Source organism: Alternaria alternata (genome assembly GCF_001642055.1).
Source record: "Alternaria alternata strain SRC1lrK2f unplaced genomic scaffold CC77scaffold_18, whole genome shotgun sequence".
Classification (NCBI taxonomy): Eukaryota; Fungi; Ascomycota; class Dothideomycetes; order Pleosporales; family Pleosporaceae; genus Alternaria; species Alternaria alternata.
Window position 1 is genome coordinate 88,021 of NW_017306207.1, and position 21,896 is coordinate 109,916.

At 52.1% G+C, this 21,896-nt stretch overlaps 9 protein-coding genes across 9 annotated transcripts; 8 read left to right on the plus strand and 1 right to left on the minus strand.

Annotated features, from left to right (window-relative positions):
• Positions 1-184: 184 nt before the first annotated feature.
• Positions 185-1,483, minus strand: CC77DRAFT_1022948 (hypothetical protein). Its single transcript, XM_018525575.1, has 2 exons — positions 575-1,483; positions 185-515 (listed from the first exon to the last, which is right to left on the minus strand). The coding sequence occupies exons 1-2, from the start codon at positions 1,172-1,174 to the stop codon at positions 477-479; spliced, it is 639 nt and encodes a 212-aa protein (XP_018382841.1). The 5' UTR covers positions 1,175-1,483; the 3' UTR covers positions 185-476.
• Positions 1,484-3,383: 1,900 nt separating this feature from the next.
• Positions 3,384-4,425, plus strand: CC77DRAFT_251027 (hypothetical protein). The gene is made up of 2 exons (XM_018530873.1): positions 3,384-3,678; positions 3,733-4,425. The coding sequence occupies exons 1-2, from the start codon at positions 3,572-3,574 to the stop codon at positions 4,187-4,189; spliced, it is 564 nt and encodes a 187-aa protein (XP_018382842.1). The 5' UTR covers positions 3,384-3,571; the 3' UTR covers positions 4,190-4,425.
• A 575-nt stretch (positions 4,426-5,000) lies between these two features.
• On the plus strand, positions 5,001-5,552 carry CC77DRAFT_1064049 (hypothetical protein; the record flags this gene model as incomplete). The annotated part of the gene is made up of 1 exon (XM_018528683.1): positions 5,001-5,552. The coding sequence occupies one exon, from the start codon at positions 5,001-5,003 to the stop codon at positions 5,550-5,552; it is 552 nt and encodes a 183-aa protein (XP_018382843.1).
• Positions 5,553-6,336: 784 nt separating this feature from the next.
• Positions 6,337-6,821, plus strand: CC77DRAFT_1022952 (hypothetical protein). Its single transcript, XM_018525576.1, has 2 exons — positions 6,337-6,699; positions 6,765-6,821. The coding sequence occupies exon 1, from the start codon at positions 6,474-6,476 to the stop codon at positions 6,684-6,686; it is 213 nt and encodes a 70-aa protein (XP_018382844.1). The 5' UTR covers positions 6,337-6,473; the 3' UTR covers positions 6,687-6,699; positions 6,765-6,821.
• Positions 6,822-7,594: 773 nt separating this feature from the next.
• On the plus strand, positions 7,595-8,238 carry CC77DRAFT_251129 (hypothetical protein). Its single transcript, XM_018530874.1, has one exon. It carries the CDS (start codon positions 7,701-7,703, stop codon positions 8,079-8,081), a length of 381 nt encoding a protein of 126 aa, XP_018382845.1. The 5' UTR covers positions 7,595-7,700; the 3' UTR covers positions 8,082-8,238.
• Positions 8,239-10,627: 2,389 nt separating this feature from the next.
• CC77DRAFT_251246 (sexual development activator VeA) lies at positions 10,628-13,085 on the plus strand. The gene is made up of 3 exons (XM_018530875.1): positions 10,628-10,790; positions 10,937-11,050; positions 11,112-13,085. The coding sequence occupies exon 3, from the start codon at positions 11,125-11,127 to the stop codon at positions 12,934-12,936; it is 1,812 nt and encodes a 603-aa protein (XP_018382846.1). The 5' UTR covers positions 10,628-10,790; positions 10,937-11,050; positions 11,112-11,124; the 3' UTR covers positions 12,937-13,085.
• Positions 13,086-13,668: 583 nt separating this feature from the next.
• CC77DRAFT_1022955 (O-acetylhomoserine ami) lies at positions 13,669-15,864 on the plus strand. The gene is made up of 6 exons (XM_018525577.1): positions 13,669-14,096; positions 14,150-14,205; positions 14,263-14,619; positions 14,667-14,847; positions 14,893-15,461; positions 15,514-15,864. Exons 1-6 carry the CDS (start codon positions 14,048-14,050, stop codon positions 15,679-15,681), a joined length of 1,380 nt encoding a protein of 459 aa, XP_018382847.1. The 5' UTR covers positions 13,669-14,047; the 3' UTR covers positions 15,682-15,864.
• Positions 15,865-16,760: 896 nt separating this feature from the next.
• On the plus strand, positions 16,761-18,932 carry CC77DRAFT_1033357 (long-chain-fatty-acid-CoA ligase 1; the record flags this gene model as incomplete). Its single annotated transcript, XM_018526792.1, has 2 exons — positions 16,761-18,772; positions 18,827-18,932. The coding sequence occupies 2 exons, from the start codon at positions 16,761-16,763 to the stop codon at positions 18,930-18,932; spliced, it is 2,118 nt and encodes a 705-aa protein (XP_018382848.1).
• Positions 18,933-19,218: 286 nt separating this feature from the next.
• On the plus strand, positions 19,219-21,138 carry CC77DRAFT_251368 (hypothetical protein). The gene has a single exon (XM_018530876.1). It carries the CDS (start codon positions 19,453-19,455, stop codon positions 20,725-20,727), a length of 1,275 nt encoding a protein of 424 aa, XP_018382849.1. The 5' UTR covers positions 19,219-19,452; the 3' UTR covers positions 20,728-21,138.
• The last annotated feature ends 758 nt before the right edge of the window (positions 21,139-21,896 follow it).

A 21,896-nucleotide genomic window follows, 5' to 3' on the forward strand; every position in this document is an offset into this window, starting at 1 on the left:
TTCTCGAGCATACCGAGGTCGTCAATGCCCAGACTTTACTACCTACTAATCACCAGCAATGCGGTATCCTCATTATGGTGCTCACATTGAACTATACACACACTGGCAGACTACGTGAATAGCAAAGTAACCCTACCCTCAAATGTATATGATGTCGTTGAGTAAAGGTGGATCGGTGACGTACATTTCTTTGTGCTTTCCGGCTACGAAGCTCAGAGTCACTGCCCCTCGACGATCCCTGGGTGATTTGTTTGTGCAAGCGGTCGGTAATTACACAGTACTCATGGGCCTACCTCCTGCACAGCAAAACGACCAACTAAGGTAGGGAATTCGGCTTATGCCAAACTCAAAGAGCCTAGTGACGATTCACTTACGAGCAGCAGAGAAGCTTATTGCCGTAGATTATTTTGGCTCAAAACTGTGTGGTCCCCTTGTCTGCTGGATTTGACATTTTGATCTACACATACTAATACAAATTACGAAGTCGGAAAGCCGCCGTCGAGTGTGGCAGGTCCCTATTTGTTATGCAGTCAGCAAAGGCGAAACGGTCGCGAACATAAAGCGTGGAACGTACCATCCGCACCAAGTTACGGTTGGTGATCTTCCAGCTTCCATCCTTCTGCCTGGCCCACGTGTCTTGATACTGAGCCTTGTCGATCAAGACCTTGCTATTGTCTACAGGGTTCGCAACGCCGGTGTAGGGGGTGAAGTAGTGCGTAGCCTGGAAGTATGTAACGGACACAGCGCTGGTAAGACTGCAGATGTGAATCAGTTGCGTGCCGAGGTGATGCTGAGTGGAGACAAAGTTGTTCAGACCGGGCGCCAGGTTGTCAATGATGGCTTGTACACCATTCAGTACACCGATGGGGTCAGAGTAGTTGGCACGGGCGTCAGTAGTGAACACCTTTCTCAACACTTCGTAGTTGCGACCATCGATGGCGAGCGCATAGAGCGCCAGGGTCTGACGAACAGATTCCGTCGCAATTGGATCAGGGAGAGTCTGAGGCGTGAAAAGCCCCGCCAGATAGCTGAAGCTCACCGGCCCAGGTGCAATCTTGGGGCAGTCGTTGTTGCCCACACTGGGGGATGCGATTGAGGCGCTATCGTTGTCTTGAGCTGAAACAAAGGGTAAAGCGAACAGAGCCGCAATGTGCAGTGTGGATGCGATGCGCATTTTCATACAAATACGTAGCAAGGATGTGGGGTTGGGATAGGTATGGTTCAGAAGAACGTGGGTGGAACAACGAATCAGAGTCGAGCAACCAACTAAAGCCTTAGAATTTGAAACAGATACTAGATGGTTGGGTTGGTAAATAAGTTTCGTGCTAAGGGTCGATGCCAGGAAGAAGTAGCAGAGAGTGAGAAGTTGTTGATGCCGGTCGGTGGTACCTATGTATCACGCTGTAATCCTACGCTAACGGTATTTGATTCTCACGAACCAGTACCACGTTGATGGCTGATTCTGGATGTCAGTACAGTCAGATCTTTAGACGTTGAGACTGACAGCAAGACTGAAGCAACATTGCCTCTCATGCGGGGCGTATCTTGGCGAGATTGGGTGGCGGGGTATCATTGCAGCGATCAGGCCGTACCGTACCTCAACCTTTTCCAACTTTTATCGCAACACCTGCATAGACAATGCATGTCTTTCACGAGTGCAGTTACCTAGATAGGTCTAAGTAAGTAAATGCGTGCTCTGGAGATATTCTGCAGCGCTTCTCCTTGACCTTTTGTTCGTGCGTTGTTTTTCGCATGGGATGCTGCCTAGGCACGTGAAGGATAACGTACAGCGCAAGTTCTTCTGAAGGGAAGTTCTTTGTCGACGAAGTGTACAACAAACATTTTCCTGACGTGCTTGCTTCGATTGCGATGGTACTTAGGTGCCATCTTCGCCAACCGGCTAACAACGGCGGAGTTTTCCAGAGCCACGAGCACTCTTCATTTCACAATCGAGTCAAACTGTATGGAAACGCTCTTCCGGTGCGAATAGTGACTGACTCAACGATTCAGGGACTGCTGTAGGTCGAACTAGTGTTCCGAAATGGCCTTGTAGCTTTCCAGGCCTATATCTGATATTAACAAGACAAGAAAATCTTCAGCAACAATTATATGACTCCCATTAACCAGCTCTTCCATGTTGGTTCAGCCGTTCCAAGGTTACGTTACGATTTGTTATTTTGCCGATATTCGATTTGGAAGAGCTGAAGGGCATGCTTGCTATTGGGGACATCTCGCTAGACAACATGAATGAAAGAAGGCATGCCGAGGCACTGAATAGCGACCCCCGTAAGGATTGAGCAAGATACTCACCAATAGTGCCTTAGCCACTCGCGGACATTCAGTCACGGCATCGGAGGGAGAGTCTCCTACTTATGTTGAGAGCAGTTGAGGTTCGTGGTAGGAGAAGGGGAGGCAAGCTTCGGTAAAGATGAAGCTTTATTAGGCTGAGAAGCTAAACCTTTGAAGATGTATGCTACTGAAATAGATGGGGATCGTCACCAGAGTGAAAAGCCGCACTTCATGAGTATTAAAGTGGCCCAGGACCATGTCCATTTGTGGGCGGGAACGTCTATGAAATCCCATTATAACAACGATACTCGAATGAAATACTGACTATAAGTATAGATTGCACTTTGGCATGCTGCTCGAGTAGCTGAAGGAATGGGGTGAGCCTCAACGAGAAAACATCAATCCATCTAACCACTGGCACAGTGTATAGACACAAGTACCACGCCGATACTTCTAGGGATATCGATACAACACGATGACCCATGTTTTGGCAAAAACACGATGTCCCATTCTTGGGCTAGGGAGCCTGCTTGATATGGCAAACAACTCAACGAGACTGGCCGCGAGCAGGCTGCTGGTTCGACCAGTGGGCGGATACATTGATGGCCATGGATGGTACCTGCGTTAGTTCTGATGTCGTTCTCGGTAGCTGAAGCTCCAGGGCCGACTCGGCTTTCGCCTAATATGCGGTCCTTCGAATTCGCATTCTGGTGCTGCCTTCGCTTTCTCCATCGTACCAACCATCTTCGTGCTCTATACTGGGACATTCATACGATTTCAAGCCGACATGAGCAGATATCTACCTATTTCCGAAGTCTCTTCTTCGCATCGTGAATGACTGACCGGACAGTTTGCCTGTTTGGTAAACACCAACTCCACTACCGCATCCACATCCCATGTGCCAAGCATCAGGGCCACCCCCAACAGGCTCTTGCACACTACTCCAGCGTCACACTCGGTAAATACGCCTACTCAGGATTGTTTAGTACCAATCAACTACCTTGCGGCGCAAGTTTTTGCCTTCTGTTACGGAAACTGAGTACCGCAATGTCCACCGCCAAGTCAATCCGCCGCCTTGGCTCGGTGCCCAGACATGTAGGTGTATGCTATGATGCAGCAACCCGAAGGTAAGGAATACAAAAACTTCAGCCCGGAAGTACCAGCTTGAGTTCTTTACCCTACTGCCTCTCACGAAACATTCTATTCAAGTCCTCGTAGCACTCTCGTTACCGCGCACCCAGCTCGACAAGATATCTACGGTCATTTCTACAAATCCATCGATATGAGGTTCTCAGTAATTGCTCTCCTCGCTGCGGCTACCGCCGTTGTGGCACAGGACACTGTATCTGTGACTGCCGGTGGTGATTGTGAGCCTCACGGCGACCACTGGTAAGGAGACATGAACATATATATGTTTTACAGATTCAAACTGACAGCATTCAGGCACTGCGCCGACGGCGTTCCAGAGCCTACTACCCCTCCTACCCCAGAGCAACTCGCTTCTCATTCTGCTGAGGAGGCTGCTGAGGATACAGCTGCTTCTACCCCTGCCTCTACCATCGCTTCAACTACCCTCACCGTTGTCACTTCTGGATCTGCCCTGGTCACTGCATCCGCATCCCACAGCCACGACGATGAGGACGACCACGACCATGAAGCCACCGCCAGCACTTGCGAGCCCCACGGTGATCACTGGCACTGCCCTGCTGGCGTTGCTGAGCCCACCACTGCCCCCGCCGAGACTGTCTCTGGTACTGCTACCGTCACTGCCAGTGGTGACGCTGCTGAATCTGCCGCTGGTACCTCCAGCGCTCTCCCTGAGCAAACCTCTAACGCCGCTGTCGCTCTTGGCGCTGGCAAGGTTGCTGCTGTTCTCGGTGCTGCCGCTTACTTCCTGTAAGCGCGGATTAGCCTGGACAGTTTTGTTGACCTTTGAATGCATCCAAGCCTTCAAATGAGCGGATATACATGTGACGGATCATCATATCCTGACTACATGACTTCACTGTACATAATAAGATACCGGGTACTCACGACGATATCCTGTCTCTGAATCGAACGATAAAAACTTCTGTGTTAAAAACTAAGATTCGGTCTATTGCTATACGTGATGACTTGGATTAAATCTATATCTTATACTATTCTACTATTGACTCATGTCGATTGCTAAAGCATACTCGAGAGTCAGCCAAATCGTGCGCTTCAGCATAGTTCTTGTCACATTGTTGATGATGAGTCCCGCAGTTGTGCTTCCTCCGAGACGTTCACCCATATGGGCCAAACGGAAACTGGATTTTGAGGTGTGATCGTAGAGCAAACATACCTTCTTTCTTTGAAATAATAATTTGCCTATGAATGTTTTGGCTGGGGCTTAGACGTAGCTCCCTGAAGACAAAACGAAGTGTGTTTCGCTCTCCACAACTAACATGTGTCTTGTCTCGTGTGTTGACAATGAGAAAGTCTCAGGCGCATCGATAAGGAACAAAGTCCGGCCATTATTCGACAAACAAGCATCCTTATAAATGAAGATGATCAAAATAACATCTAGGGTTACATTCGTTGCACATATCCTGCTATCGTTCATGAAAAGACACCAAGTTTGAGGCAAGCCACACGTTATCTTACCATACTCCAAGACCGATTTTCTCGTTAGGAAAAACCAATCCACACAATCAAGCACGACTCTGAAGACGAAAGTGAAACTCACAATAATGGCATTCTCCTGCATCTCCCACATCTTCATCAATCTTACAACACCAACACAACCAGTCCATAAACCCAACCACACAGGTCTCATCCACCAAGCCTCTCTCCCAACAAACCCACCTTCCACATTTCCTCCCGCACCCAATCAACCCACAACAGCTTTCGCTCCCAATCTTGTATCCGGTGCAACGTTTCGCGAGCGCATGCAAGAAATCTTGTCGGAACCGCGGGCAACAGAACGGATCGAAACACAAGACGAAGACAGGGGAGAAGACGGAACGAGTTGGGTTTTAGCAAACAAGGATGTGGACGGATGGGATGTTGGGCGTGAGAAGGCTACGCAAATGTTTGTTAAGAGGAAGGGGAGGGGGGAGTTTAGATTCGAAGACGCGATGGTGGAGGGGTGGGGCATTGGATTGAGGGAGAAAGAAGCGAGTTATCGCGTAATGGAGGAGTGTAACAAGGACAACGAGAAGGAGGTATTGGATAGGCAAGAAATGTTGAGAGACGGTTTTAAGTATCGGGGATGGGTTGATGAGGAGATTCAAAGAAATTAGTGAGTGAAGAATAGCAAATCATATGAGAGGGAGGTAGCTGGGAACACTTTTGAAGGTGGAGATCATCTTCCTTATGAGGTAAAATGTCCACCGGAGAACAACGATGGAGGGACATAGGGACAGAGTATGACAGAACAAGTGTCACATGCAGGTTTTGAAAGATGATCAATATGCGTAATTATTCACCAGAGAGCAGGGACTTTCTCAGTACATAGCAATACGCGTTAGAACCCGACTTTCTTTCTCTTTCCGTGTCAAGCGGTTGTTGTCGTATCTTAGCTGTCGTGGTGATTTACAAGTGGTGGAAGGTACGTGTCGCATTATGCAAGGGGAATTTGCGTCCGAACCGCTGACTCTCTCGCCCACACTTCACACCAAAGATCGATTGAAGGACTTTTCTGTAGACTGTATGGTCCAGAAGAAGACTTGTGACCGTATACTCGGGAACTAAGCGCTACTGTCGTCCACCGGACGTGTTTAGGGACCACCTGTGCCGCATCGCTTTAACTCGTTGAATAAGAAGAAGACGGCTAGATGGTAGTCTAGATCTCATGATCCACTATCGAATTGCGTGTCTACCGTGTATCAAAGAGGGCTACGACATACTGGCGTATCAGGGGCGATGCGCGAGGTGTCCCTTCGTGTCGATTACACCTGAAGGACCATGACGCCGCACGCAACGCGTGTGAACGGTGTGTTATTATGCACATACATGCATAATCAACGATACAGAATGTACTATTGAGTCGTTAACACATGGAATGGGCGGCCGGTAGTAGGAAATGCCTGCTTGCCTGGATGGCACTAAGAGAAGTATATAAAGCTTCTCACGTACTTTTTCTCCCATTCTCATCCGTCTCTTCTTATATTCTAATCGTTAAATCTACAATCTTCACATCTTCAAAGACATACGACCTCATCATGAAGCTCCTTAGCTTTACTTTCACGATCTTAACGCTCGCCGCCACCAGTGCAGTTGCAGCACCAGCACCTACCTGTGAAGGACGCTACTGTACGGTGTACCCCGAACCATGGTCTGGTGTCCGCAAGAATGTGTCAGTGGACTGCAAGACCAACTCTGTTTCTTCTTTCATTTGGTGCGTAGGAGGATGTGAAAATGGTGCCTGCCTATGACCGAGTGGCTTGACTTGATTATCGTGGAAGAAGGTCAGTACGTCAAAACCACTGTGAGCAACAAGCATTGAGACTGACTAGCAGTAGAACTCAGAAGAAGCTAATGGAAACCTTGTGGTAATAGCGAAGGCTGATATCCCATTCTTTGAAAGTTGTAGAATGGGAAAGTGCCGTAGAGGTGGTGTGGTCGAAGTTCATCAAGTTCTTCTCTGTGGGGAATGAAATGATAATCTACTAGGTCGACCAAAGCATGCAAAGATGTAGCCTCCGAAGCAAATTGCCACTATCCTTTCCAGTCTTAAATTACGAAAGAGCGAAGTACACGAGGTGAAGCTCTTTGACCAATGCCTCGCATGTGACTATCACTTGAAACAGGATCCATGAATCCTGTTACTTGGAGTCAACGGCCACGGCAGCTGGTACCGGTAAAGAACTGCATGAAAAATATCGTATTCCGACCGTCGAGCACCAACAAACTAAGACCAAGACAAATTACAATGAGACGGCTGAAGTCATGAGTACTCCACGGTATTGACGAACTGAACGTGTCGAGTCTGAACACAAATATAGACGATGAGGAGCCGCAACTACAGATCGTGTGGCCAGATAGAAGCGAGCTGACTTGGCACAGAACCGAGACTACTACCGTAATCAGGTAAGTTGACGCGTAAGGTGACGTATACCTACCCTTCTTAAGGCGGAATGTAAGGTTGACGACCGATACTATCCGTATTATCAGTGTTGCATACCATTGTGTTTGCGGACGCGGCTGTGTAAAACCCGAATAATCTATCTTGTCCATCCTAGGTCAAGTGGTATACTGTGCCCTACCCATGGAGCAGGGTTCAGATGTTGGAATGTTCTCAGTCGCCATGAGGGGCTGCTGTTACGAACAGATAGACAGGACCGTGATTCATGTTAGCGCCCTACACTCCCTATGACGCTGATTGACCAGCGCGCACCAGATACCAACAAACGATCTGCATCCGCACTTCTATTTCAAGCCTCGTATATATGCAGTCGTCAAAAATGCCGCTGGACCCAACGTCTGCAGCCGCTGAACCTCCCGCATTAAGTAAGGGTGCCAACGTACCAACAGGCCCTCCACACCCGCATGCTTTTACCGATCAGATGAGTTCTTCTAGAAGGACAGTGGCTTCCAGAAGGCGGGAGCCGCCCTTCAGTAATGCACATGTAGATCTATTTCAAGCCGTTCGGTGCTTGATGTACACTCCGATCTCATCGAAAGAGAGCGGAAGGAGCGTGCAGCATGCCATCGCATTGCAGACAGCAAGCCCTGTGGAATATCATGTATGTTGCCATGGACGAAAAGGTACGTGGTTATTGTTATCAGGCCACTCGAACGCAGGATGGTCGTCATGTGTGGTAATTTGAGTGCATGGTGGCTATCCCTAGGGCCGGGCCATTGGAAAGATGGGTATCTAAGGCCAAGGCCGTGCCTGCGGTAGACTGATCAAGATGACCCAGGGTCATGGCGTGGCTGTCCTCAGTGTGACATTCGTGTTCAGAAGGCGTTCAGTTGTCGAGCTGGCTGGGCCTATGGCAACTATTTGAGCCTTGTCGCGTCTATTGGATAGTCTAGAGCAACGTGGCTCTGCAGTACCTTCAGGAGCGTTGGATTTAATAAGACGTGGTCTGACATCGTGATAGTGCAACCAAGAGGAGGTGGGAACAGTGGAGCGTAGACGTCAGCCACAGGCATGCACCCAGCCTGGAGTTGTGGTGTACTGTGCTATCACGCTTTGCGCGATAGGCGTTGCGAAGCGTAATTCAAGGTATGCAAGTCCGTGCGATATTTCCGTGTTATGGAGATGGCATGGATGCAGCCCATTTGGCAAGGCTGCAGTTTTATTGAGGTGAAACGAGTGGGACATCCAGACCTCGGGCGATCAAAGCGCTGTTCGTAGCGGGCACAGTGACAGGTCAAGCTGGCTGAAGATACTTTGCAGGAAGAGTCGCGAGAGGCTGCAAATCATGTACGACTGTGGCCATAACGCGGCTACTCTTGTGAGTTATAGTGGGACAGTGCAGAGTTGCCCAGGGTATCCAGGGACGATGCCGGCCTGCAAGCGTTTCTTGCTCCTTGGGTACGGGGACGACCGCTTTAGACGTAACGGGCGGCAGACCGACATGACCAGACAGCCAAACTATTGAAAGTATCCGACCAGAGTTTCATCAACAAGGTCCATCAGGGTCGAGCGCGAAGACCAAAAGACGATGCTGTGTCCAGCCAGGTTAAGCTCCGGAGGATTTGTCGGAGCCTAAGTGCGACACTCCTCCATCCAGCAGAGCGTTTGACATGTGCGCGTGGTGGGTTCGCGGCTCCCAATCAATGAAGGGTGAAACCTCCGCCTTCCGCAAACTCTAATGGCATGTTACTTTTGTGAGTCGCTCCAGCGGCGGATAAAGCGGGTGGTCTCATGCATGATTCGGCGGTACGTGATCGCCACAGGATTAAGCTAGACATGGACATTCGAGGACAGAGTCCTGCTACCACAATGGTTTGACAAAACTGCAGAGGGCTCACGATGTTGACAACAATGTGAAGCGGATCTGATCGCCCCAGGCCCTGGGGGAGGCTTCAACGGGAGAGTGCGCATCCCAGCCGTTGAGAGATACAAGAAAACTGGGGCTGCATGCTTCCGATGGTAAAGTGGGCGAATCAAGGTGGCTGGAACGACGGGTAAAGGATCCCACTTGGCGCAATCCAGCAGAAGGGCAGCAGGGGCAAATCAGCCACGATGATCCTTTGGGAGTGGGCCGTTTCTTGCCCATTGCTTGTTGCTGGAATCCGCCTCGCTGGCCATTGGTTTCCAGCTTTCCAGTCGGCAGTCTGTCAGCAGCGGTCGCATGAAAAAGCACCGCTAGAGAACCGTTCATGGGGGCGGTCAGCAATCAGGCAAAAACAAACACTCGGCGCTGGAAAACGATGGAGAGATGATGGACCTGTACATTGACATGGATGTGCGGATGATGGGCATCCGTCAGGCCATTTCAATCTGCTGTGCGCGCCAGCTTCGTCACACGGCACGTTCTTGGCATTTCGCGGTATCTCCCGTGGTATCATGCATCCCCCATACACCAGCGGACCTACCACAGAAACCGGCTCTGAACCCAGACGTGGCGTCGCAGCTGAGCGTCGCTTGGAATTAGCATGGTGGGAAGCGTGAAGGCGACCAGCAGTGGCGCTGGGAAGATTCCGTAGTACGGCAATGCCGTTTGCCTCGGTGTCTACCCAGCGCGCCAGGGCTCCCAGAAAGATGTGATGGAACGACACTGGTGCTGTTCATCGACGACCCGGGTGTGTGAGCTGGAACCGTGTGATCGGTGGGCCGCTCACCTAGTTAGTTTAACTTTGGTAAGCCGCGGGCCAATATGTTTCGATTCCCGCCTGGTGCTCGCTTCGAGGCGTACGAGTCATGGCGGTGCCTCTCAGCCATCTTCTGGTGGATGGCGTATGCAGTGCATGCAGAGAGAGAAGGTGTGGAGAGAAGTCTTGTCCAAGGGCCTGAGCAAGTATGCATCCAGCGAGCCATGGTTCTGTCGAGAATGCACTGCGCCATGCCCTTCTGGCTGCTAGAGCTGCAGAGGCTGCAAGTGGGCGCGCGAGGCGTCCGCGGAGCATTCATGGGTTGCACGCTATCTACAGCAGACTAAACTCCCTTTGTTCGCTCCAGTTCGGCTAATACTGTCAGTGCCCAGGTGCAGATGAGCCTGATCGAGTGGGCCTCCCAGCCGTCCCCTCTCATAGCCGCGTGCCCTCAGCTCTCCCCATTCTTCACATATCCATCGCCGACTCTTGCACCCTCATTGCAATTGCGGCTTCCGACGACTGGTGGATCATTGAGTTGCGACCCGTGTAGGAGGATACTTTCGCTCATAGATTACTTTGGATAAGACGTGCCAGCCTCGCCGTCGCCTCTCTTCTGGCCCCCCAGCACCCGTCCCTCTCAGCACCACCAGCCATCGACCGCCGCAGCACAGAAGACAGCTCGTCTCCTCGCGCCCCCATCTTGGAAACTACTATTTCGTCGGACCTGTCGCTTTGCGCATTATTTTGACAGTGCTCTCGCATCTCTGTTGGTAAGTTTTCCCATGCCGTCCTGTCCGTGTTCTTGGGATGCCGACAGTCCGGACACGCGTCAGCCAGCGATGCGGACGTGGCCCTGCGGCATCCACGAGATGCGCTCATGGCAGTCAGTGTCAGAGACATGTGCTGACAAGGCCAGATTGCGTGCATACCGTGGTTGAGAAGAGCGCATTTGCTGTTCAAGCCTACCCAACCCAGAGTACCAATTGTGTGGTTGCCGACGTAAGTGCGCCTTTCTGGTGGGTGGAGCGAGGTAGTCCCTGAGATCGACTCGCCCCAACTCTGCTACCACGCGGCATACTGACTCGCCATAGAGACGCAGCATCCATGATGAACACGATTGCTGTCAGCAACGAGACCAAGTCTCAGTTCATCCGCACCACCAAGGATGGCCGCCAGATCCGCTACAACCTGCAGGTAATCCAGCAGCCCGAGCGCGCGCGTGCCTGTGGTAGCGGCGCAAAGTCGAGTGCCGATCGCCGTCCAGTTGACCCTCCCCCAATTGTCGAGCTCCGCGTCTTCGAGAACGACCAGGAAATCACCTTCGCCTACAATGCCAACTTCTTCCTCCACGCCAGCTTGGAGAACGCGCGCCCCATCGCAGCCGGACGCAGCCAGTCTTCGGCGGGCCCCAGCTTCCCCGTCCTCACCGGTACCCCAGTTGCGGGCATGGCCTACCTCGAGCGCCCCACACCTGCCGGCTACTTCATCTTCCCCGACCTGTCGGTTCGCCACGAGGGCAAGTACCGCTTGAGCTTTGCACTGTTCGAGAATCTGGCAGAGGTCAAGGACCTGGATCCCGGCGACCCAGACGTCATCTACGATGGCAACCACTTTGTCACTCACCGTGCTGAGGTCAAGTCGGCACCCTTCACCGTCTTCTCCGCTAAGAAGTTTCCTGGTCTCTCCGAGAGCACTGCTTTGAGCCGCCAGGTCGCCGAGCAGGGCTGTCGCGTCCGCATCCGTCGCGACGTGAGGATGAGGCGCCGTGAGAACAAGTCGTCAAAGGAATGGGACGAGTACGATGAGGAGGGCGGTGGCTACGATCGCGCTCGAGGAACAGCGACCCCCGACAACTACCATCCACCATCCAACGCCCCTCTCGATAACCGTCCTCGCTCCGTCTCCAATGCTAGCAACCACTCACTGGTACCGCCACGCCGTCCGAGCATGGAAGAGATGGCACATGGCTACCCGGCTAGCAATAGCTACCAGCAACAGATGCCTCCACCGCAGAACCCTACCTACACACAGATGCCGTCATACGCGTCAAGCCAACAGCACCAATACTCGCAACAGTACTCAGCTCCACAAACAGCGCCTATGATGCAGTCTCCTCAACACTCCACTGCATACTCACAACATGCGCAACATCCACAGCACCCGCAACACAGCAGCTACTCGAGCCAGCACCAGCCTCAGCCACCAATGCCTGTGAGCCAACAGTATGGATACCCCAACTACCAGCAGCCGGCGCACTATGAGCAGGTGCCTCCCGCCCGTCAGGAACAGGTGGCTCCCGAGTATGCTCACCCCGTCGAGTACCGCCGTCCGTCTGTGACCCAGCCGTCCACCCAACAATACTCGGCACCTAGCCACTCGATGCAATCGTACGGCTCCATGGATCAGTACAATCGGCCGCAGCAAATGAGCCAGCCTTTGCAGCCTCTGCAACCCCTGCACACTTCTCCACAGGCGTACGCTTCATCTACCCCTAGTGCCGTGCATACGCCTAGTCACCAGGCGCTGCCATCATTGCGACCCATTGTCGCCGACAAACTGGAGCCTGTGTCGCCTTCTTACCAATCGCCTCCCGGTACTCTCTCAGCCACCATGTCTGTCAACTCTGACGGTTCTGCCCAGAACTACGCTCTGCCCAAGTTCAACCCACAGGCACAGGGTCTTCCGCCCATGTCGGCCGGGTCCAGCAACAAACGTTCTTTCTCGAGCACCTTCGATTCTCGTCACCTGAATGAACGCATGGTTGCAGGAAGCAGGCCTCAACCGACCGGTGCCGGCTACACCTACGATACTGCCGACTCTCCGGACATGGAGGAGCCAATGGACCGAGCGGCCATGAGCTATCGGCGTGCGGACGGAACGCAACGTCAACGTCATGTACCTGCAGTCGGTCACTGAAGTTGTTCACTGCTGACGGCCGTGTTGCCGTAGTAGGAATGGTCTTCAGCCTGTACGTTGCATAGGGATCTGTTGGTGGAGTACGGCGTTATGTGTGCTGTTACGGATCTAATGTGCTCTGATCATCTATACCCCCTTGAGTACGACGAATGCGCGATCTGGTCACGGCAAGCTTTCCATCGTACACCTGTATTTTGTCTTTCAATGCTTTATTGCCCATACGTCAGCTGGTGAGCTGCACACTACCTTTCCTTTTATTTTCCTGTTACACAAAAACATCACTTTACTACCCATACCCCTAGCGAGCCATCACTTGCTCTATTTCCTTCTCTCTATTATTCCTACCGTGTATTTTGCTTGGAAGTCCTGAACAGAACATACAGCTCAACAAAATGAGAGCCTTGTCCTTTCCTTGCATGTGTTGATGAACTCGTGATTCTATTTCCCACAGGCTCCAAGTTGCGAACCTGGATAATGGGATAAGAAAGTACATACGTGGCTATGCGACATGGGAGGTTGCTTGTAGTTTGGATACATTCCGTAGGCTAAATCTATGGCACGCTGTGCGTTGTCAACCCCTAGTTATGATGCCTTTGTGTTAGCCATGTGTGGATCTCATCAGCCTTGCGTCCGTCCGGAACCGGCCCATCTCCAGAGTACCCCTCCAACCTACCCCGCGTCCCAAAACAGATAAACACGATCACGCAATTTCTGGGTGTCCTACCAGGACGTGCGCTATGCAATCGAGACATACAGTATGGCCGTCTCTTACACATAATGGGTTAACGGATACACAAAGGGTTTTCAAGTTATACCCAAAAGGGCATCGGAATACCTGTCACTAGCCAATGATAACATGGTACGAGTGTGACTGTGGCTGTCAGCACAGTTCCGAAGTAGGAAGCTACTACGATGCTCTGGATACCAATGTAATCCACACCCGCGTGGGAGTGGATGACGTGACGGACGCGACTTTTGGCACAATTAATCGTCTAGTCCTCCCCTCTTTCCAAATTCCGTCTCTCGATCACCTCTAACAGCACCGTGAACGCCTGAAGCTCCTTCGCTCAACACATTACGACAATATACAATCTGAAGACCAGGACTCAAAATGTCCGAGAAATTGTCCAAGAATTTTGAGACGCTTCAATTGCACGCTGGTAAGCATTTTCCAGTCTCTCTCTTTCCATAGCTGCTAACATTGATGAAACAGGCCATGAACCAGACCCAGCGACGAACTCTCGTGCTGTACCTATTTACGCGACCACAGTACGTTGTGAACCGACAAAGACTCCCCTTGAACAAGTCTCGGACTAACATCAGTAGTCATACACCTTCAATGATAGCGCGCATGCCGCGAATCTCTTTGGCCTCAAGGAATTTGGCAACATATACAGTCGTATAGGGAACCCCACCGTCGGTGTACTCGAGGCGCGTATCGCTGCGCTTGAGGGTGGTGTGGCAGCACTGGCAACAGCATCCGGTCAAGCTGCTCAGTTCATTGCCATAGCCGCTCTGGCGCATGCTGGAGACAACATCATAGCGACTTCGAACTTGTATGGAGGCACGTACAACCAGCTCAAGGTCTTCTTCCCACGTTTGGGGGTGCAGACTAAGTTCATCAATGGTGACAAACCAGATGACTTCAAGGCTGCTATCGATGAGAAGACGAAGGCGATATATGTAAGTTTACGCGAAGAACTCTCTGAACAATGGCTAACCCATGCAAGCTTGAAAGCATTGGCAACCCAAGATACAATGTTCCCGATTTTGAGAAGATTGTAGCAATTGCGCACGAGGCTGGTATTCCTGTCATTGTCGACAACACATTTGGCGCCGGGGGATACTTCTGCAGGCCTATTGACCATGGTGCTGACATTGTTGTGCACTCTGCAACGAAATGGATTGGAGGTATGTGTTTGCGACTCTCTGGTAGGCACAAGCTAAAATACACAGGTCACGGAACTACGATTGGTGGTGTGATAGTCGATAGCGGGAAGTTCGACTGGGGTAAGCACGGCAAGCGCTTCCCGCAAATGGTCGAGCCATCAGACGGTTACCATGGACTGAAGTTCTGGGAGACATTTGGAGCCATTACATTCATCATCCGAGCACGTGTCGAAATCCAGCGAGACCTGGGCGCAGCGCTCAATCCATTCGCCGCCCAACAGCTGCTCCTTGGTGTGGAGACGCTCTCCTTACGAGCAGAGAGACACGCATACAATGCACTAAAGTTGGCGAAGTGGCTTGAGAGCAACAAAAACGTAAGCTGGGTATCTTATCCTGGTCTCGAGAGTCATCCGTCACACGAGCTAGCGAAAAAGTACTTACCGCGTGGTTTCGGAGGCGTACTATCCTTTGGTGTTACAGGAGGCGGTGAAGCAGGTAGCCAGGTTGTAGACAACTTCAAGCTCATCTCCAACGTAGCGAATGTTGGCGATTCAAAGACGCTGGCTATCCATCCCTGGACAACAACACACGAGCAACTGAGCGACGAAGAGAAGATCAACTCTGGTGTAACCGAGGTAGGCAAATCGTCACTTGACTTCACAATTATGACTTGCTGACAGGGTACAGGATCTCATCCGTATTTCAGTCGGCACAGAACACATCGACGACATCATCGCAGACTTTGAACAATCGTTCTCGAAGTCGGCAACGAAGCCTCAGGAGAAGGGTCAGCCGGAGAATGCGGATAAAACTGGCAGTGCTGAGCCCTCTGCTTCATTGTCTGGTTCCACCTAGGAGTGTCTAGTGATTCCTAGACTGTGAGGCGTTGGATACGGCAGAGGTGAAGGCTATGTTGTGAATGCCCGGGAGAGCAGTCGGACTTGCGGACTTTTTCCTTATACTAATTGTAATCTGTTCCTTGAATCGTCTCTCCCATATCTCGTACGAGGTCGCATGCTCGTTCTTTAGTTTGGTGCGTGATGGTCAAAGCCGCCGAAAACGCAACAATGCAAGCCGAGGCATCTTCCCCGCCAATCAGAATAGGGCCGCTCCATCGCGGAACAAGGGTTGTGTCCGCGTGGTTTCCTGGGGAAGATCTCACACTGGGGCGGCATGTGAAAGCGCGATCTTGCACATGCGCATTTGCACGTCAATACCCTCTCGTCGAATGAATGTATTCACTCAACGCCAGCGCAACTTGCTCAGTGCTAACCAAGGGTGAGTGCCCCGTAGCGTTCCCCGCGAACACATGCAAGGGAGGCGCTGATGCGCAAGTCTGGAGAAAAGCGGGCGCCGAGACACGGGGGCTCAGCTACATTTGGCGCACATGACCGGCAACACGTTGGCTCTCGGTGCTGAGAGCGCAGCATGAGCCTTGGCCCAGTTTTCATCTTCGTTTCAATTGGACAGGCGCGTCATGACGACTTTGCCGAGGCACGTTTTGCGCCATGGGAAATTGTGGGCTCTGGCTTAGTTCGTAGCATCAACCCTTGCTTTCGAATCGCTGTCCTGTCTCATCTTCTCTATTCTGTTTGACCGACTACAGTTGTCTAGACTTGTTGCATCTTTTTCCGTTCATAATTGTCAGTTGAAGAGAAGAGGAGAGATACTAGTGGCTAGGGCTATAGGTATGTGAGGTCACCTGCGTAATGGAAGCTGGAAGCTGGAAGCTCAGGCGTGCCATGCGCCAACTTCCATCATCGACTGTCGTTTACCAAGAGCTTCGCTGATGTATACTATAAAGTAGAAAGCTCTCACTATCTCGTCGGCATTTTCTCCACACGCGACACGAACTCGTATCTTTCGACCGTTCCGGACGAAGCGACCACTCGAAGCCTATCAAATCGAACCTGTATATATAAAGGCGAGCAAATATGTTCGGATCTACAGATGCTCAGATCGATCGCGCGACCGAGCTCCATGAGCCTCCGGCCAAGGGACAGCCTTACAGTGTAGCGTTGCCGGGCTCGGAGGCAGAGGGAAGGAGTGCTATCTACAGGCACTGGAGATTCACAGACAAGCCTCTGCTGGACCACCTGGTTCCCGAGATCAGAACACCACATGAAGCGTTTGAGAACTCGGTTGCGAAATGGCCCAAGAACAGATGCCTGGGACACCGCCCATATGATACCGCTACCAAGACCTTCGGCCCTTACGTTTGGGAAGACTACGAGACAATCGCCAAGCGGAGAACCAACTTCGGCGCTGGTCTTGTACATCTACATAAACAAGCTGGCGTTGCTGCACACAAGTACGGTATTGGACTGTGGTGTCAGAACAGGCCGGAATGGCAAATCACTGATCTGGCGTGCATGTCCCAGGGCCTCTACACGGTCTCCATCTACGACACTCTAGGCCCGGACACGACCGAATACATTATCAACCACTCCGAGTTGAACTGTGTGGTTGCTGGAATGAACCATGTTACGGCACTGTTGAAGCTGAAGCCTCGACTACCCTCGCTCAAGATTATCGTGGTTCTCGACCCACTTTCAGCTGGCGAGCTCCCTGGCGAGTCCAAGGGCGACCTCCTGAATTCGCTTGCTAGTGAGCAAGGTGTTGCCATCCACTACATCCGCGATGTTGAGGCTTTGGGTGAGAGGCAACCGATTCCGATGAACCCGCCTACACCCGAAGACATTGTTACCATCAACTACACATCTGGCACAACAGGCAACCCCAAGGGTGTCGTCTTGTCCCACCGAAACGCGCATGCCGGAACATGCACTTCCATGGTCATCATGGGTAGCGGACCTAGCGAGATTATCTGCTCTTTCTTGCCCTTGGCGCACATCTATCAGCGGTTGGGAGAACACAGTGGGCTGGCAACTGGCGCTGCTATTGGTTACTTCCACGGAAACATTGCAGAGCTCGTAGACGACTTGCAGATGCTACGACCAACCATCTTTTCGGGTGTACCAAGGCTGTACAACCGCTTCGGAGCCAAGATCAAGGAAGCGACTGTCCAGGCAACTGGCATTAAGGGAGCACTATCCCGACACGTGGTATCGACCAAGCTGGCGGCCGTCAACGACAAGCAAAACCCAACCAACAAGCACATGCTCTACGACCGCATTTGGGCTAAGAAGGTTTCTGCCGGTCTCGGACTGGATCGTTGCAAGGTCTTGGTCAGTGGCTCTGCACCCATTGATCCTAGTCTGCATCAATTCCTCCGTGTTGTGTTTGGAAGCAACTTCACACAGGGATATGGACTGACTGAGACGTATGCTGTTGCGCTTGTCCAGCATGAGGGTGACTTCTCGGCTGGCAACTGTGGTGGCGTTGGGCCCAACACAGAGTGTGCTCTGCTCGACGTGCCTGATATGGAGTACATGTCTACTGACAAGCCGCATCCCCGTGGTGAACTCCTGATCCGCTCTGCGTCGCAGTTCAAAGAGTACTTCCGTAATGAGGAGGAGACGGCCAAGGCTATTGACGCCGACGGTTGGTTCCATACTGGCGATATCTGCTCTGTTGACGAACTCGGCCGCTTCAAGATCATCGACCGCAGGAAGAACGTCCTTAAGCTCGCACAGGGAGAGTACATCTCACCCGAGCGGATTGAGAACGTGTACCTTGCCAACTGCAGCTACCTCGCGTCTGGCTATGTGCACGGCGATTCGCACCAGTCGTTCCTTGTGGCTCTCTTTGGTGTTGCGCCAGACATCTTCCCGCAATTCGCGTCCAAGGTGCTGGGCGAGAAAATTCCGGAAGGTGACATTGAGAAGCTGAAGGAGGCGTGCAAGAACAAGAAGGTCGAGCAGGCAGTCCTTAAGGAGCTAGACAAGGTGGGACGAAAGAACAAGTTCAACAGCTATGAGCGTGTCAAGGCTGTAAGGTTGTTTGTCGACCCATGGACCATTGACAACCAACTTTTGACCCCAACGTAAGTTCTCTACTTCACGGTGCAAGATGGATGACGGACTAACAAAGAAAACAGATTGAAGTTGAAGCGCCCGCAGACGGTCAAGGCCTTCAGGCAGCATCTAGATGACTGTTATGAGGAGGCGCTGGCAGAAGAGTCGAAGCCCAAGGCGAAGTTGTAGAGGAAGCATTTGCAAGTTTGGCGTGTGGTGGCCGCAAGAGGATACCTAGATAGATTGCATGGTTGCTTTCCTAACGCGTGGATGCTCAGGCAACCCGTGCAAGTGTTGTACCACGGAACTGCATATAGAAGACTCGACCGAGTGTACAGTAGCGTTGATAATACAAACAGAACATGTTCATCAAGAAGATTGCGAAACGTGGCCGGCTCAACTGCTGGCAAGAAGATTTTGCAATTTGCAAGCGGTGAAGGACAGCGGACAACGTGTCACGGGCCGTGGCGGGCTACAGCGAGCAATCAGTGGGCGCCAAGTCGTGCATGACAGGGTCCTCCTCACCTCGGATACGATACCTTGTAATTGTTTATGTCCGACCAAAGCTGCAACCACCCAGCGCAACTTCTCGACCAACAAGTCCAAACAAAATATCGCAACCCTTCCCACATTCCACCCTCGAACCTGCTCCACCTCCTCTTGTCCCAATCACAAAACTGCATCTTGGCGCCGCGAGCACGATAAACGGATGCCCGTCACGCGCGCAGCAGCTCAGGCCATGAGCGACGACGTCGACGAGTCGACACAGCCGCGCGCATCGCGCTTCAAGGAGCACACCAACACGAATGGCAGCATACGACCGCCGCCCGACGAGCTATGGAAGGACATTGGCATTGAGGAGCTGATTGAGCAGTTCAATGAGGAGAACTCGAAGCCGCCGACTTCGCGAAAGAGCTCTGCGAATCGTGTGCCTCGCCTGGTCAAGTCTTCTTCACGGGCAGCTTCCGGGAGCGCGACGCCTTCAGATTCTGGCGTCGTGACAACCATACATGGATCGGCATCGACGCCGTCCGAGGGGACATACGCCCGCCTCCAGCGCGCATTCGCGTCCATGTTCGGCAGCGTCCTGGGCAAGCGCAAGGCCGGGGCCACAGATGCAGAGCGCGAGAGGGACCAGTACCAGCAGATACTAGAGGAGCGCAAGAAGGCCGCCGAGATTGCGTACCACGAGGCCAAAGACCTCGGTCTTCTCCCTACGCCAAAGGTCTACGTGCGACCCGCCATGAAGTCGCGGCAGGTTGGCACCCCATCTCAGCCTGTCGCGGCCGAGAAGATGCAGCTGGGCTTGACCGCAGCCATGGCCGAGGCAGCCACACCTATCCGAGCTCCACGAACACCAACTCTCCGTCACACCCCGAGCAAGAAGGATCTGTACAAGCAGAAGAAGCTCACCAAGCGCGTCTCGGACCTCGAATACAAGCTCGCCTCCGCCCGCAAGGAGCTCCAGACGGTCCTCTACAGCGACGTACCACCTGTCCCACGCATCCCCGACTTCGCACCACCTACACCCGACGTCACGCAAAGCGAAAACGACGGCAGATCGCCAAGTGCCACCCCGGTCACTGAACCTCCTCAGAGCATCGGCAAGATTGTAAAGAAGCGCAAGGCCATCGTCAACGACTCGGACGGCGAATACAAACCCATATACACCGATTCCGAGGGCGACCTCGATCTTCTCTCCGCCCACTCCGCCTCCGAAGCCGAGATGCCTGAGCGCAGCATAAAACGCCCCAAGAGCGTCAAGAGCCCTGCAGGCAAGAGTCCCAGGAGAACCAGTTCGAGGTTGGTGAAGAGGTTCTCGAGAAACAACTTGAGGAGTGAGGAGCCTGTCAGGGTTGTGCCCGACGGTATGGATGTACCTGATGTGCCTATCATACCTCACGATATGGAGAGCAAGGGAAAGAAAGTCAAGGTCAAGATCAGTGATGATGGATTTGGAGGGTTGGGCCACGAGATCTTCTGACTCGGACACCGATGATTGGAGTCCCAGTTTCTGGTTCTGCATACCAAGAGCATGTTGGCGAAAGCTTGTCTAAGGCGACAGTGGACGTCGGCTACTCTAACTTGGAATATCTTGCATAGCACCTGGCGTGCACGGGAAGGCGTTGCCGGAGCTCTTGTTCCCCCTTTCTCAACTAGTTTCTCTTCTCTTTCCCTTTTGTCAACTCCGTTTGCATCTCCCTCTTCCTTACACTGTGTGTGGGCCCGGGTACTATCTTTCTTCTATCTCTGTTCGCTACAAAACTTGGAGCTTCTTTACATGTCTGGGCATTCGTATAGTCATTCTATTCACGAAAGCGACGATATCACGACCATAATAGCGAATACAAATAATACTTGTTTTTGTACATACTCCTAGTCGCGAGGTAGGAACATAGTTGGGTATTGTACAGGTTTAAGAGCGCTCACTTTTGAAACTAGAACCGATAGCTTGCGATACTGTTCTAGGAGAGTTGTTGGTCGAAATGTCTCAATGCTTCATATGATCAAGCTGCTATACTCCATTGTTACCATCTGAGACACGGCCAGACATGCCCAAGTTGCAAGGCTGTTCTCTATAATCCGATGGGTGGTCATTTGGATGAGCGTGATAGTGGAAGGTACGAATGTGATGATACCTAGGTAGTGAAAGAAGTGGTGTTGAAGACGAAGGCATGCGGGAGCGGCAGGGAACTAGACCGGAGGATGGAGGTCGTGCACGTTGTAGCAGAGGAGCCTCTCTATCTCTCTCTGGCTCTCCTTCGTTGTCTTCCTCAGACTCGTCTAACACCCCACCACCTCGCTCTCACAATTTATGGTCCCGCCGCCACCGCCACCGCTCACCCTCCTTATTTTCCTCGTCGTCATATACCCTCTCAGCCTCCTCTGCCAGAACCCCCGCCATCGATACTTTCGTACCCGACCTCTGGGCTAGAACCTGGAATCTCGTGGCTGAGAGCATGTCACTAACGCCGGTTGATGCGCCACGTTCACGTAATATCACTTGTGCACAACTCATCATGCTGATACATGATGCGAATCCCCTTGAAGATGAGTTTGAGAACGCGATGGTCGACCATCTTGTTATCGGCGCGAGGAAGGTGGTGATGAAACATCGGCGGAATGCGCAGTATGATGATCGGGCAGAGTTGA